Source organism: Crotalus tigris, unplaced genomic scaffold, assembly GCF_016545835.1.
Source record: "Crotalus tigris isolate CLP2741 ecotype Arizona unplaced genomic scaffold, ASM1654583v1 scf7180000024286.1529876, whole genome shotgun sequence".
Classification (NCBI taxonomy): Eukaryota; Metazoa; Chordata; class Lepidosauria; order Squamata; family Viperidae; genus Crotalus; species Crotalus tigris.
This window is the reverse complement of record NW_024100459.1, coordinates 859,990-876,509: the sequence shown is the minus strand read 5'-3', so window position 1 is coordinate 876,509 and position 16,520 is coordinate 859,990. Positions and strand designations below refer to the sequence as shown.

General features: G+C 37.5%; 1 protein-coding gene across 4 annotated transcripts in view; it reads right to left on the bottom strand.

Moving 5' to 3' along the window:
* Nucleotides 1-1,105: 1,105 nt before the first annotated feature.
* LTK (leukocyte receptor tyrosine kinase) overlaps nucleotides 1,106-16,520 on the bottom strand; it is a 132,793-nt gene continuing 117,378 nt past the window's right edge. For all 4 annotated transcript variants that reach the window (XM_039323899.1, XM_039323898.1, XM_039323900.1 and 1 more), the window contains 7 exons: nucleotides 12,028-12,157; nucleotides 9,311-9,408; nucleotides 6,574-6,666; nucleotides 6,140-6,241; nucleotides 5,713-5,847; nucleotides 5,061-5,151; nucleotides 1,106-4,401 (listed from right to left, as the gene is read on the bottom strand). In XM_039323899.1, coding sequence (XP_039179833.1) covers nucleotides 3,634-4,401; nucleotides 5,061-5,151; nucleotides 5,713-5,847; nucleotides 6,140-6,241; nucleotides 6,574-6,666; nucleotides 9,311-9,408; nucleotides 12,028-12,157 — 1,417 coding nt within the window. In that variant the 3' untranslated portion in view covers nucleotides 1,106-3,633. The remainder of the gene's footprint in view (nucleotides 4,402-5,060; nucleotides 5,152-5,712; nucleotides 5,848-6,139; nucleotides 6,242-6,573; nucleotides 6,667-9,310; nucleotides 9,409-12,027; nucleotides 12,158-16,520) is intronic.

Below are 16,520 nucleotides of genomic sequence, written 5' to 3'. Positions count from 1 at the left end.
CTGAGCCAGCATAGCTGATTCAGGAATTCTGGGAGTTGAAGTCCATGAGTCATAAAAGAGCGGAGGTTGCCTACCCCTGGCCTAGGCAAACGGAATTGACGTGTTTTTCAAGTCCATGATGGGATGACATTCAAGAAACGAGTCCGGCATGTGCCTTCCTAATTCGCTGAACTAGAAGGAGGAGGAGGTACAGAACAATCGTCTTGCAAGTTTCTGTTTTTATAGCCAATCTTAGTAAAAGTAGTTTTAATATGCCTGTGGAGTTGACTTCCTGGTTTACTTTTGGGGATGACAGCATCACCCATATTTTCTAAAATGTAGATGAAAGCTGCTATGGGGACTGATGAACTGAGTTCTCATTAACATATCTTAATTGCAAATAGGCAAGGCTAATAAGATGGTTTCAATAATATTTTTTTCTTTTTGAAGTGATGGGAAATGTTATGTGGAATGAATAATGGAGTGGCATTTTCTTTCTTAAAAAACAATGAAATAATAAACATTTGTGACTGAGCATTCCCATTCTTCAGTTGTAACATAATGCCAAGATACACTCTGAAATATATGTGTGTTCTAGTGATGCAACTGAAAGGATTTATCTTTTTACAATTACTTTTATTGTATCAGTAAAAAGCAATGAAAGCATATAGTACTCTTCCATGCATTGTAGGGGGATTGATACTGCTATTTCCAAATAGCAATTTGGTTTATCGCAGAGGAATCTCATTTAAATTAACGTAAGCTTAATGTCATAAGTAACGTAGTTGCTCTGTTCTAAATATAACTAGAGGGTATTTTATTGCAGAATAGTCTTGCCTTAGCATGGAATTTTTTTTCTATTTATAATCCTCTGATCCTATACATACTGTTACCATAATTTTCCTTCCAAAGAACGCTTCAGAGGCTGGAAAGAGATGAAATAATTACAAATAAATAATTATAGTAATTATAATGAATATACGTGACCCAGGATAATGTTGCAGGATCCAATATGGGTCGGTCACTGGGACCAGAGGTTTAGTCTTCTGCATTTTTGGACTTGTGCTGGAGCCCATCCTCAGGGAACTTCTCTCTCACCATAATGTGTGACACATTCTGACGAGAGAGAAGTTCCCTGAGGATGGGCTCCAATACGAGTCCAAAAGCTCCGAAGACTAAACCTCTGGTCCCGGTCACCGACCCAGATTGGATCTTGCAATTACAGAGATGCCTCAATAGACCTGAATCTGGAATTGGCTCTACATCTGCTGAGAAATTACAAGTTTGGGGAGTATTTTATCCTTTGGCATTCATGAAAAATAGTTCTGAATAATAAAGACTAAAGAGGTCTATTAGACTGCCTTTATACCTCTGTTACATATAGATGTATACCTTAATATGATTTAAAGTTGCATAGAAGCATGACCATTAAAGGGTAAGATGGTAAATAACATTCCCATCCTTAAAGGTAATCCCAGATCCTTGGTACAAAATTGAAAAGAATGAAGTAAGTAATTCTTTTCTAGACTACTGCAGAAAAGGAATGTTGGAACAGGAGGGTAGATCAAAGTAAACTATTAAGGTAGCACTGCAAGCCATAACAAGTAGTGAGAAAGTAAGAAGTGCAACCAGGATCTTGGGATCCAGTGAGAAGTTGTATAACCATACAGATTATAGAGATTCAAAGTAAAAGCACTGTGCTCTAACAGTAAGGCCTTTATTTTTCTAAAACAGTGGTATTAAATATTTTTGGGAAATGTTTCTTAATAATTAATTTTGCTAAATAAAGTTCTAACAGTGGTCTTCAATAAAAGTTTCTGTGCCAAACCAATGAATTACTTAGGTCTTACTTCATGATTTCCATGTTTTGGGGGTTTAAAAACTTTGGGAGTTCATGGAAAGAAGTCCATTACTGCCAATAAGGCAGATATTGTGATTAAAATGACATGCAAACATAACATGTACCTATTAATTGCTCATTACACCAAACTCTTAAGACAAGAATATGCTAGTGTAAGCTTTCACAGCCAGTATCTGTTGAGCAGTGTTGGATTTCAAGGTTTAGTAACTGTGGTCTAGACAATTTCCTGATGTTTCACTTGGACTTGTGGCTGGCATCTTCAGAGACAAGGTGGTGTGTGTACCCTCTGAAAATCCCAGCCACAGTTGCCACTGAAACATCAGGAAATCTATTATCTAGACCATGGTCACTAAACCAAGTCCAAGAGAAAAGCTTAGCTAAGCTCAAGAACTGATAACAATAGAACAATACTGAACATCTTCTGAAGACTTATCTTTCACCTGGAGAACTGTAAGATACAGAAAGACTGATTCTAAAAAAGAGGAAAGTATGTAGCCTTGAACAAGTTTCTTGAGCATCTATTCAGTTTATACATCAGGTACAAGAACATATTGTACACAGTCTTCTGAATGCATTGACAGCTCTAAACTGTGTATTAATTCCCTGCAGTGAAAGATACTTAGGTTAGAAGTTACCTTGTGTAAAATAGAAATGTATCCATGAAAGGGAATTTTCTATAAAGATTTATGATTTAAAGAGTTACATTGCTTAATAAATTCATGCTGCTTCTAAATGTCCTTTTCTGTCCCCCAACCCTGTACTGAACTTGCTAATAATAAGCTTAAATCATAACTCCTTAATTTTCAAGAATGTTGCTGGCACTTGATCTGGAATTTTACTCCTTAATAGCACCAACAGCTATTAGAGGATAAAATTTGAAACCAAAGTTTACTTAATGAGGCAAGATTGTCCTGAAAATTAAAATGCTTTTTTGTTGATACTGTTTGAAGCATCTAACTTGGCTATAGTTCACCTTCAAAGAGTTTACATTATATATGTATTCCTACAAAAAAGATCTCTACTGAAGCATGAGTTGCTACTATTGAACACAGACTGCTTGTACATTAGGGGTGCTTTGTGAGGTCCATTAAAAGCATATAGTCCACTGCGCTACAACTAAGGAGGAATAATTCCGAGTCCTGAGACCTAAGTTGGGCTTTGTGAAGCAAAACCATTTCCAGTAATGAAAAGGAAGGCATCAGTTCTGTTTGCCCCTTCACACTCCTTTTATTTGTTTTCTGTGCTTTTTCTGCAGAAAACAGATAATTTCTGTACTTCTTTAATGCTAGCTTTTTTGTTACCATTTATTTTGGGCCTTAGTGTCTTAAGTAAACTAAATATATTTATTTTATTTTTTTTCATGTCCAAGTTTTTTTTTATTAATTTTCCAATATTGCATTTACATATTAAACTAAATATATTTAATTGCCCATACAGTATTATGATAAATCATTTGGAAAGTACAATAATTTACAGATCACTGGTCTAAACTGGTAATTATTGGTTTTGCCATTTCGTATATATTCTATTTTATGATACAGATCATTTTTATTAGAGGTGATTGGGTATGACCATTTCCAACTAAACCCTGAACCATTGTAACAAGGACATTGTTTCTTTCTGTAACCACAAATTTAATAGGTTGGAATCAATGTTACATTTTGAACTGCTTCATTGGGCATTCATAAGAAAGGAGGGTATTAATTCACCTAATTTAAGAATAGAGATGGAGGATGTTTTAATTGCTCTTGTAGCTGTATCCATAGTTGAAGGTCTGATTCTTCAGCATCCCGTTATATAGGAGTAACATTCAGATCACCAGACAAGGAGAGGCCAGAATCTCTCTCCCTTGAGGTTTTCTCTGTCTTGAAAACAAGGTTGCTATCACTGTGCAGACTTCCACTCCTCATGACTGTGGCTGGCTCTGCAGCCAAAGGTGAAGGGTGACCTATTTCATAGCAGAGGTCATCATAAGCATAATTCACATTGCCACAAGGGAAATTCTGCAGCTTCACCAGTTCAATACCGCCAATATCAATGTGAGGGGAATGGTTCTGACTTGGAGATGAAGGTGATGTCCGAGAACTAGGGGAGGGACTATAATTCCCATCAAATCCTGAATCTTCTCGCTCTTGCATTGTGTTGAGTTTAGACCTGGGACTGGATTGGCAATTATTCTCCATGACCCAGGATCCGTACGTTGGGTTCCAAAGGTTTTTGGTTTTGTTCTTCAACTTATGTGCTGATTGACTTGTGGAATCCAAATTCTGGTTTAAGACTGGTTGAGCCCAAGCCCCACTGCTGGAATAGTTGAACGGTGGTAAGCTTGGTCCTCTTGCTCTCCAGTTACTAAGGTTCTCCACTAATAACTCTTGGGGACATTGTCCATATTTGTTCCCAGAATCATGTTCTTCAAATGCTTGGTGGTTTATCTGAGAGCACTGATTCCCAAGCAAAGGAACTATCCCTGTGTTGCTATTTGTATGTAGCACAGTGCTTCCTTCATCCTCGGGAGTGGGGCTGCATTCAATGGGTAATTCAGTATGGATCACGTCGGGGTCCTAAAAGACAAATCAAGATGTTGGATTTCTTGTACTCCTCTTTGTTAAAGCACTTAGCTAACACTCTCTCACAGAACTGTACAAGACCAAACTAAACAAAATCCATAGATGCATGTTCTTTCTTAACTTAGAAATGATGCTCTGGAAGTCCCAAGATTGCTTTTTTTCAAAAGGCAAGTGAGCTTTCTTGCTTTTTTTTCCCTTGAAGACATTTCATTTCTCATCCAAGAAGCTTCTTCAGTTCTGAATGAATGGTGAAGTGAATATAGTGAATGGTGAATGGTGAATTGCTTCTTGGATGAGAAGCGAAACATCTTCAAGGAAAAAACAATAACGTCCACTTGCCTTTTGAAAAAGCATCTTTGGGACAACCATAACCTGAATGATTGAGAATCTCTCCACATATGCTCTGGAAGAGAGATGGTGATTAACTGACGTAGTAAGCATGATGTGTATGTGTGCCCAACTTTCTTCTCTTAACGTTTACCAGAAGTGAAGAAAATATATTTTAATTTCTGATTACAATCAATTATGTCTCTGAACATAAAAATTTCTCTAATTCTTCAGAAAACCTGAATCAGAATAGAGCTGGGAGGAACCTTTACTCTAAAGAATAAAGCAGGAATAAGTCAGCTTTTTTGCACAAGAAGACCACTTACTTGTGTGCAGTACTTGATCCTTTCCAGGATTGTAGAGAAATTTGGACGGTATTCAGGACTGTGCTGCCAGCATTGTGTCATGATCCGATAGCTTGGAGAAGAAATTGAAAAAAAGGATAAATTCCCTCAAACAAATGAAGAGAGGAAGGTTTCCCCTTTATTAGAAAAGGTGAGGTTTCAGCACCAGCAGGGACTTTCAAAAAGGGTCCAGTGAAATAATGCTGGTCATGCCTTCATGAGATCTCCCTCTGAGATGATTCACAAGCACTCGTGTCAGAAGCAAATATTCAGATGGGGATCATGTTCATAATTTTATGACAAAAAGTAGGGCCAGAAGTTTTTCAACCAACTATAATAGGAGATCAGGCACAAACTTCCTTTTTTTTTTTTAACTCTCTCCTTGCTCATTTCCTTAATGCATTTAAGGAAAATAAAGCTGATTTGTTTGTGTCTTTCTGTATATGTCTCTCTCTCTCTCTCTGTGTGTGGTCTGCATAGTCTCCAATGTGGGTAGGAAGTAAGCACAACATTTATCTAAATTGGTGTGGTTTTGATAATCCTAAACTTTAAAGAGTGGCTGGCCATATTAAAAACAATCTTGAACTGTTTTCTGAATGTCCCCCTTTTTATTGAATAAAGCCATCATACTCACACAGGTCCAGGACAATTCTTGGGAGGGTCCATTCTTCCTCCACTGGTAACAAACTCTAATACTTCCTGGTTGGTTTTGCATGGATAAGGCATATAGCCCAAAGAGAAAATCTCCCAAAGCAGCACTCCAAAGGACCTAACATGAATGAATTCAGAGTATTTATCCTTCAGGTTAGCACCTTCAAAGCTCTTTACCCCAGTCTCTTCCATTGATTCCCAACCACCCTTCCATTATTTGTGGACAGGAGCTAGCAAAATATTGTTTCCGCCACAACAGTCCCAACCACTTCTATTCATCCTGAAAAAGTGATTTAGCCTGTAGTCCTATCTGCAGTTAGCTGGGAATAAGTCTCCCGAATGCTTTGAATGGACTTCTCAGCAGTTATGAAGCCAATTCCACAGGCCAAGATTCAAGCAAAGTTATTTACCAGGTGTCTGTCTTGGAAGTGAAGATGCCTTCCAGGAAAGCTTCTGGAGGCATCCACTTGACCGGAAGCATGGCTCGCCCACCTTTGCGATAATAGCTTGCCCTGGCCAAGTAAGAAAAAGAAGATGCTTTGTAAGGCAGCAAAAAGAGCCACTCTTTCTTTCTTCCCTGCATTTTCTCCGCAAGACTGCATTTCACACAAGTAAGTCTGAACGTCTATTCCTAAAATTAAACATTCACTAGCATCAATAAATAAATCGCCTATCATTCTACTTTCCTTCTATTCCATGGATTGTTCAATGGATAATGTCTCCACTGCTGCATAATCAAGTAAAAGTGCTGTCGATTGCTCTCTCAATTCAATATTTTTAGACATGGACACGTTTTCTTCACACTCAAGTCAACTTTTAGTAATCTCTCTTCCCTTCTCCTTACCTGTAGATATCTCGGGCCATTCCAAAGTCACCAATTTTGGCTACTCGTCCAGGACCAGAACAGGTCAAAAGGCAATTCCTTGCAGCTATATCCCTTTTAAAAAGAGCCACAAGTGTACAAAGTGGAAGTTAGTCATTTTAAAAGACTTCAGAATTAGATAATTGCTCACTTTTACAAGAACAGCTCTGTTGTTCTTCTAACACCTTATTACAGTGATGGTGAACCTTTTAGAGACCCAGTGCCTGAAACCCGCCCCCACCTCCCCGCCAATCCCCGCTCTGCGCCAAGCCCACCCGCATGGCCACCCCCACCTCCATAGCACACTGCAGCAGATCGCTCAGGCAGCCCAGCAGCGCCATGGTGACCACGCCCTCCACACATGCCCTGCAGCATCAGCAGCGTGTGACAGGGCGCGAGGGCAGAGTCTTGCCCCCGCTGCCTGGCTGCCATGCCCTGGGCTGTGCTGCTCTGCGTGGACCGTGCTTGGGGGCAACTTTCCTCTGGGGGGGTGCTGGTGAGGAGGAGGGGGCCGTGGGGGAAGGTGGGGCTGGGGTGACGGTGCATGTACCCACAGAGAGGGCTCTGCCACCTCTGGCACGCGTGCCATAGGTTCGCCACCACTGCCTTGTTACATTCAAACAGTCAAATACTGTTTCCCCTGAAAAGCCTGTTTCATAGGGTGCAAAATCCACCATAGAAATATAGTTTGCAATGTGACTAGTCTCAGCAATATATCCATTCTTCCTGGTGCCAAAGCAGGATTGGATTTAGTATAAGGCAAATCATCTCCATGTTATTGCTGAGAAAACTACATGCTGTTGAGGGGTTCTTGGGGCTCTCTCTGCTTGGCTGTGGTAATAGTTTGGTAATTAAATGTCTGCCAGAAACAACCAAGCTCAGAGAGCACCAAGGATCCTTCATTTCAATCCTGAGCTACAAATATTCTCCTTTATTGGTACATGGTGTTGAGCTGGATCCAAGGGAAGTATTTTTTAATGTGACATCTAGATACCAGAAATATGCAAAATGTTTCTGAAGATTTTCAGTAGGCTGTGGAACTCACAGTTCTGAAGACTCACTTTTAGCTTTCAAGAGATATATACCCCTCATTAAACAAATTTTGCAATTGCTCAGATACACTTTTTGCACTCACTGCTTTAAGTACATTTTTTTAAAGTGCTGAATAATTCAGAATCTTTATTCACCCCCCCCCCATGGGCGATCTACTCGCCTAATCCCAATAATTATAATCTCAAAACTGTCAGTATTAACAGCAAATACGGTGAGCATTTTTGTTTTTAAAAAAAGTTTGATAAATGCTCATTTTCTAAAGCTATATTGCAAAGGAAATTGGAAGGAAGGAAAACAGGATTTATATGAAATGGCTTCATTTCATTACAAGTCTGACCCCCTGCTTATGACAGATGCCTCAGGTAATGGAGAGAAAAGCTTGGTCCTTCTTTGCCATCCTGTGATAAATCAGTCAATACATGGCCAATACAGATTTTATAATTTAAAGAAGAGATGGGTAACATGTATTCCTCCAGATACCATGAAATTCCAACACGTGTCAGCCCCATCCAACGTACAGAACACTGAAGAAAGACACCAAGTGTAGTCTAACCATATTTTTAAACCTGCCTTGCTAGTTGTAAGTTTTGGGAGGCTAAAATCTTCTATAAGGCCCCACATTGCAAAAATCTGTCATCTCCAAATATAGGAGTGTAGTCAATTCAGTATTAGTATCTTTATCATATTTATAGACAACCTCTTTATAGCTGCATTACTGAGATGTGGCTCATACTTTGTACATTGCTGATAGCTAGTAATTTCCTTCAGATGTCACATTAAAACACTTCCCTTCCATATCACTGCTGAATTTTCTCAGCAGTAATATGAAAGTAGTTTGCCTTGTACTAAATCCAGTTCTGCTTAGCTTTTTTGGAAACAGGCAAGGTGGAAGGGAGAGATGCCAACTTGGTCTTCTGAGGCAACATTGCCATCTAGTGGAATCTGGAAGATTGAAGTTAGCATAAGGTAATATAAAAACTGCATTTGGCTTTTTGACATAAGTTTTAGTTTATTATTTTGTATAATTTACCTTACATCATTATTTTATATTAGATATGTTGTAATATTATATTTTTAAAATATTGCTCTGGGATAGTAAATAAAGAAATATAGATCAAACTGTGATTACATAAGTTACTTGAAATAGCACCAAGTAAGGCTACTGCAGGTAGCTGCTGTTAGTTTCAATGAGAATTCTGCTTGAGATTTTTAGAAAGTCATGATTCTTCAACTCATAACTTGTTCCATGGAACAAAGTTTTATCTGTTTTGAAGCAGATCTGCCAGAAACACTTTGGATGCCTCCAAAAGTACTCATCCCAATATTAGTACACAGTAAACAGCTATTCCATCTTATTGTCCTTCTGGATGCTTGTGTAAAGAAAACAACAACACAGATGAAGTGTAGGAAGGCATTAGGTGATTACTAATGAAGGAACCCCTGAGTGAAACAGCACAATAGCAGCACGATCAGCAAATGCTCTAATCACAAGTTTCCATAGTTCTGTCATAAGAAATTGGAAGCAAAAGATTTTTTTTTTCAAGTGACACAACTTGGACAATGTAACCTTATGCAGGGCCACTGATTTTTTTTTAAAAAGAGATCCATGGGAACCCAACAAAGGAAAAAGCACATCTCAATCATTATGTGAAAGAACTTTACTTACCGGTGAATGAAGTGGTTCTCCTCAAGATATTTGCAACCGCAAGCAATGTCCCTGGCAATATTGAGCAAGTCCAGCATGGTTAAAGCAGATGGCTGATTCTGTATGGCATGCCATTGTGAGAGAAAAAGAAAAAGGCAAAGAAAATTAAATTCAGATAGTCCTCGTTTAGCAACTGCCTCATTCAGCAACCATTCACAGTTACAATGATCATTGAACAAATTAATTTCACAATCCTTGAATTCATAAATTTAAAGCAAAAGTAAGTTGAAGTAAGATCTTAAGCACAATTGCAATTTCACTTTAGCCACCGCCTTTGTTTAATGACTGAGTTGCCAGTCCCAGTTGTGGTCATTAAATGAGGACCACTTGCCAATCAAGATGGAAGTGACATAAAGAACTATTTACATTGTTTAATTGTGCCCAGGACCTGTTTGAAGTGTCAACCTCTCCTGCTTCAGAAATTGAAAAGAGATAGGGAAATATTGACCTTGCTTAGAAATGTCAGGTACAGTGATCTCCTTCAGCTCAGAATTGATGTCCCTTTCAGATGGAAGCATAGTTTGTTTCTCTCCCATTTGAAGGAATGAATAAAAATAGAGGGAACAGAACCAAATTAAAAATGGAAAAGCTGTCTCTCTCTCTCTCCCTTCTCACTATGCCTTCTGCCCTGCCAGCTCAAGCCAAGAAAGATGGTGCTTTCCAGAAAAAAAAAATAAACATCTCTTCGGTTATTTTTCTGAAGCACTACATGCTTATTATACACCATATCCTGGGGTGAGTGTTTCAAGTAAGAGGGCAATGTGACTTTTGAAGTTTTTCTTTTTTGGCTCAGAGTGTCTAATGTCAATCCCACAAACTTTGTTATGCATGTAGAAAGTCAGCTAGGATTGTGCAGCATGCCAACCCGTGGCAAGAGATAATTTTAAAACAACGTGGCAATCTTGTTGATGATTGGAAAAAAATAGGTTATAGAGAGAAGGGAATTACGAGGAAATGTTGGACAAAATGGTTTGATTAGAGTTGTATGCATAACTGCCAACGAGGATAGGAAGCCACACACACATATATATACTTCATGTTTCCTGGTTTTTATATTCTTTTTCTTTTTTTCTATCTTTTCTATTCTATTCTTTTTTACACATTTATTTTACTAATGTTTTTCTTTCTTCTTTCTTTAAATGTAGTTCTTATTATTTATATAAAATCTTTTATTTTTAAAACAACAGAGAACAGCATATCAATCTTTATATCTAAGATGGTGAAGGATGCAAGCATTAAAGAATTACTGTGCCGCTACTTTCGTAGATGAAAATTTGGTAATTCAGATTAAGGATCAGAAACATGCCCATATTAAAAGAATGTACAATGAGTTAATAAAATTGGATTCGGAAACAGAGTTAGTAAAAGATTGTATGATTAAATGGGCCCAGAATATTCAGGAACCGATTTCATTGGACCTATGGGAGATAATTTGGATTAGAAATGTTAAATGTTAAATTTACGCAGGGGGTGGGGGAGGATGGGTTGAAGTTTAAGTAGCTCAGATAAGTAGAAATCGTTTTATTGTATATAATATTGATGTTTTAATTTGGAGAGAGGAATTGCTCGGGCATTTCCCCTGGACCGCATCCGGAGCGAGAAGATAGAAGAAGGGGAGAAGCAAGTAGGAAGGTTGAGGAGAAGGAGGAGAGGGGGAGAGTGAGGAAGAGGAAGAAGAGGGAAAGAGGCAAGTTGGTTAGAGGGTGGATGCGGTTTGGGGGGAAATGGGTGAGCAATACCGAAAGTTGTGTGTATCAATTTGTTTTATTTTTTTATCTGAAGTATTTTTATGAATGTAATGTATTGTAAAATTGAAAATAAAAATTTTTTACAAAAAAAAAAAGGAATTACTGTGCCGCAAGATAGGTGGCTAATAAATTTTACAAAAAAATAAATAAATAAAAAGACAAATGTAAAACTGAAATCTCAGTTTGCCTAGCCACACTTGAAACCTGGTCAGAAAGGGCAACCCACACTTCCAAACTCAACCAGGTCTTTATAAAACATGTATAAATACCTTACATACTTGCAGATAATCCCATCTGTGGCTAAAATGAACTCAATGTTGGGGGTGAATTCTGAGAGATTCCTGGTGCTCTTTGAGCTTGGTGATTTTCTTGCAGACCTTTCATTATCCAAACTAGGTAACATCATCAGTGCTAGTCAATGCAGTGGTCTAGTACTGAGGCTGTTTCCTCATTTGGGTAATGAAACATCTGCAAGAAAACAACCAAGCTCAGAGAGCACCAGGGACCTCTCATTTCAACCCGGAGCTACAAATATTCTGCTTTATTAGGGTGTATTCTGGTAACTAAAATTCTTGCCTTATCCATGAGTACAGGCAGTACTTGCTAAACGACCGCAACTGGGACTGGCAACTTCATTGTTAAATGAAACTGTCACTAAGTGAAACCATGACTATGCTTATCATCTTACATCAGCTTTCTTTTGCTTTACAGACCTACAAAGTGTAAAAATGTAAAGATTGGTCATAAAGTTACTTTTTCATCACCATCACAACTGCAAATGATCACTAAACAAGACAGTCACTAAACCTGCCTATATGGCAGCTACTTTATTCAAGCTGTGCAATAGTGTGAAAATAAACCCTGTTTCAACAGCTCACTGGATGCCATGCCAGAGCGGGAGAAGGTTGAGAAAAGGAAGAACTGACTCACCTCCCGAGGCCGATTCTGCCGTAGAAAGCTCTTCATATCTCCTCCAGTCATCAGCTCCAAAAGGATAAAACGAGGCAACGTTTGCAGGCTCACCCCAATGCACTGCACTATATTCTGGTGACTGAACTTACTTCAGATTAGCCACCACACAGCAGCAAAGCAGAGGAGAGGAAAAAATGATATTGGCTTTGATAGCAATTTAAATTTAATATCTCATTAAATTCTGATTAATTGTAACTCTATGCAGTGAATGATTTTAGACCAATCAGATCCCACCCCCCAAAGGCCTATAGACAATGATTAATTATATAAGAAGATTAATTTTGAGTAGAACATTGATTCTCACATGTGTTAAATTTTCAAAGCTTTTTTTTTTTTGTAATCCATGGAGTTCACCAACATTCCATTCTTAAAATCTGGCAACAAATTATGGCAATAGAAGTCTTGACTGTTTCCAGAAACATAACCAGTCAAATGGGAGTACTAAAGCTGTGATAAACTTTGGACACTTATTTTACTAAAATAAAATCCTAGTTTTCTAAAAAGCAGACTCAGGTTGCAGCTGGGCCATTCTACATCCTTGGCACGTCCTCTGTGCCGTTCAGTGACCAGGAAAAAGTAGACAACTGCTTGGTGCAAAATATGGCCTGAACCTGTTCTAAACTATTATGGAAACTTCTCTCTCCATAGCACCTTCCCTGTCTTTAAGATGGCAAAGGGGAGAACATATGGTAATTATTAGATGCAAAAATAGGTGACTGATCTTATCTATGTGCTTGAGAGTATAACTTAGCTAAAAACAGTCTCATTCCTCATTTCAGAATGGCACAGCAGTTATGTTATTTGGACCAGGGAGACTCAGGTTAAACTCTCTTCAACCATGGAACTCACTGGTTGACTTTGGGCCAATCCCATTTTCTCTCAGTTCACTTTCCCTCTCAAGGTTACTATGGGGATAAAATGAGGGATGATTACCATGTAAATCACTTAGATTTATCAAAGAAACTGTTGCTATGGATATGATAAATAAATGAGACCCCCAAAAATAATGCTGTTGAAATTGAAATGGAACAATCTCTGCCAAAACCACTAGATTTAAGCTTCTCCTAATTGCCATGATGCTGATACCTTTTTAGCCCACACCTGCTTCCCATATCCCCAGGATTGATAACAGGAAAAAGCAGATATGATTTCCATACTTAGATGGAAAATGCTTGTATCATCACATTCTTAAAAATAATGATCCCAAGATGGATGCCATCTGTACATATGTATAATTAGGTTTCTCAGTGAAGAAATGCTGATGTGAGTACATAAAGCATGAACTGTTGATACGATTTGGTCTCTCATTATAATCCACAGTGTTAAATTGCTAGTAAACTTCTTGTAGAAAAATAATACCACTGAGGAAAGAACAGGACTTAACACTCTTTGAAATTCAATCAAACTTTAAAATAAATTTTAAAGCCCTTTCCTTCTGTGTAAATAAATTTGCAGATGAAACCACATCGGCTACAGTATATTTAACTTATCCATGGCAAAACAATCATTTCATGACATTAAATGACACACATAAACAGACGGTTCTGGGCAACCAACTCATTATTGCTGTTTGGACAATCAATGTATTTAATGTTTTGTTTGTTTTGGCCTTCAGACCAGGATTCTTATGAATTCTGGGTGTGGAGAGCCTTAAATACTTTTCCTATGTTGTAAAAAGTAAAAACATACATCCCTCAACTTGAAACATAAATACTTATAATTCAATTATTTGAATAATTAAAGTATAATTTATAATTAATCAAAACAACTCTCCCTGCTTCTTGTTCGAAAAGGATTAAATTATTTTTTGAAGTTCTTTTCTACAAAGAGGCAATAGTTACCCAACTGAAAGGATGTCCATGAATATATAACAATCTCATATATTTATCAATAATTAGAATTGTGACGTAGCTGAACTGTTTTATGGGTTATTTACTAATATTTGATTTTTTAAATAAATGTTTTATTAATTTTCTATTTTCACAAACAAGTGCTCAATAGACAACGTGATGACTGAGTCCATTAGTGAGTCCATTAGTGATTCTATGGTACATATAAGTTTCTTCCAACTATAATACCCGCCAGTACATCCTCTCTTGTTCTGGTAATAACCATTTTTCCGCATTAAGCAAATATAATTCTTATTGTTAGTAAACCTACAATTGCATATCAACATTTGTTACATTTTTCTAATAATATCAATAATATCAGTTTAAAATGTCTTTTCTAGCCAAAGCATAGCTTAATTGCATTTGCACCCAATTTCCACTTATTTAATCCATTTCCTATTTTCACTTTTTTCAATTTTAATTTCCCATCCATGTTCAAAATATCCCAATCATTTATAATTTCAAAACAAGTTATATTTGGGCAGCCAAAATTCAAAGTTCTTAACATATTCTTATTTCCCTTTTCATACCAAGATATAATATTCTGATTACAAATCCTATCTAGTTATAATAATACTTCTATTTCTAACAGTCTATTCTTAACCATATTCAAACCTCTAATTAATAATATAGCATCCCCTCTAATAGATCAAATCTTCTGTTTCCTTCAATATTACTCCAGCTTTCTTTCTTTACCAACTAACTTTCTAAGTCAGTGCTTTTGGATCATCAAATAATTCTTCTATTTTTGTATATATTATTTGAAACAAGAGAAACAATTTGGTTAAAGTATTTTTGGAAGAGCTAGCCTATTGCTATTCATTAAACCACCTCCCTCCTTCTCCAGTTCCCCACAGTTCTGTTAATGACTTTATCTTCCATTTCATCAGCTCTCCTTCCTTGTCATCCAGTATGTTCGATGTTGGTTTATAAAATGTCTTTTCCGTTTCCAATATTATCGTTGTGTCTTCTGAGTTTTCATTTATCTGAGTCTGGTCATTAGTTTCTTCCTTTGGATCGTCAATGTTTGTGTCAGCATTCTCTAGTTTTTCTTCTATTTTCTGGGTTGCTTGTTCCTTCTCTGTAGTTGTTTTTTGAGTTTGTAGATTTAAATTAGAAAATTGTTCTTTTACCTCTTTTGTATTATTTTTAACCTGCTCACAAGCTAAAGTAATTGTTTTTTGTATTAATTTCAACATGGAGAGAATTTCTTTCTGTATTTCATCAGTAATTTCTTGGTGATATGGCAAGTGAAGGCTACTGGGAACAGATTTTAAAGATGGTGTTTTACTATTTAAAGCTGAGTATGAAACATCCATTTTATTTTTTTTGTAAGTTGCATTTGTAGATTTATCCAACCAACTGTCCATTCCTGAATCTCCCCTAAGCAGATATAAGTAAAATTCAAATTTTTCTGTCCAGTAAGAAACATATCCTTTCTGTCCAGGGAGAAAAAAAGAACCATTGAAGGTTGTTTAACAATCAAGATTTATAATCCAAAGGGTTCCATATGTTTCTTCTACAAGAAAATAAATCCACAATACAGTTCTGAAAGTCAATATTTATGTTCAAAATTCAGATAGGCCAAATTTAGAATATTTGTTATCATCTCTGCCACACAGATAAGAAGCCCCCAAGCCTGTTTCTTTTTTCTTAGCTGCAATTCTCAATAGTAAAAGCTTCCAAGGCCAGCCAAAGTCTTATCTAGTTCTGGACTTCAAGCCGGGTTTCTTTTAGGCATAAATAAGTTGTAGTGCCATAATTCACCACTAGATGTCATCAACGCCGCTTTCCAGTTTTTAAATCCAAAACTTATATTGTAAACTTGTCAAGTCTTTTTTTTAAAAAAAGGTCTTAAAAATACTTTTAGTCCCCAAATTTTCAAGCTGTATGTATATATTAATTCCAAATAAGTCTTATAGGTTTCGCCATTTTCCCCAAGTAATTAATTTGCCGCTTTTCTTTTCTGAGGGAATGGGGCAGAAATTCCCTTTCCCTATTTCATTGGGGGGAGTGCTTTGGGCAGAATTTCAGGAAGAGGTCTTAAAATCATAAAGAAAGGATCAGGACCCAGTTTCATTTACATTGCTGTAAAGTTGCTTGGTAATGCTTGTTAACTTCCGTTGTCAGCAGCTTTGGACTGGCTACACGAATGCAGCCAGTCTTTCCCCAGCTCGTTTGGAGGGCTTCCTTGGATCAAACAGGAGGGCTGCCACCCCCCCGATCAACAAAAGTCCCCTCCTTGCTTGCCGCCTTTACACGGCAACTTTTGACCCTTTCCAGGGTCCCCCAGCAGGATGAAACCAAATGTGAAAGACGGAGCCCCGTCTTCCTGCATCTGCATCGCCGCAATGTCAAAACCAGAAGAACTACATGCAGCCCAATATGCAAGCTATGCTAGGATTGAGTCCAGATTTTTCATTCACCCTTTGGGAGCATCCCTGACAAACATCTTTTTGGATTATTGCTGGATTATTTTCAGGAAATAGGAATGGCAAATGTTACTGCCTCCTCCCTAGTTCAGGCAATAGAAAGCATCCCAGTTTGCTGAGATGGAAACAT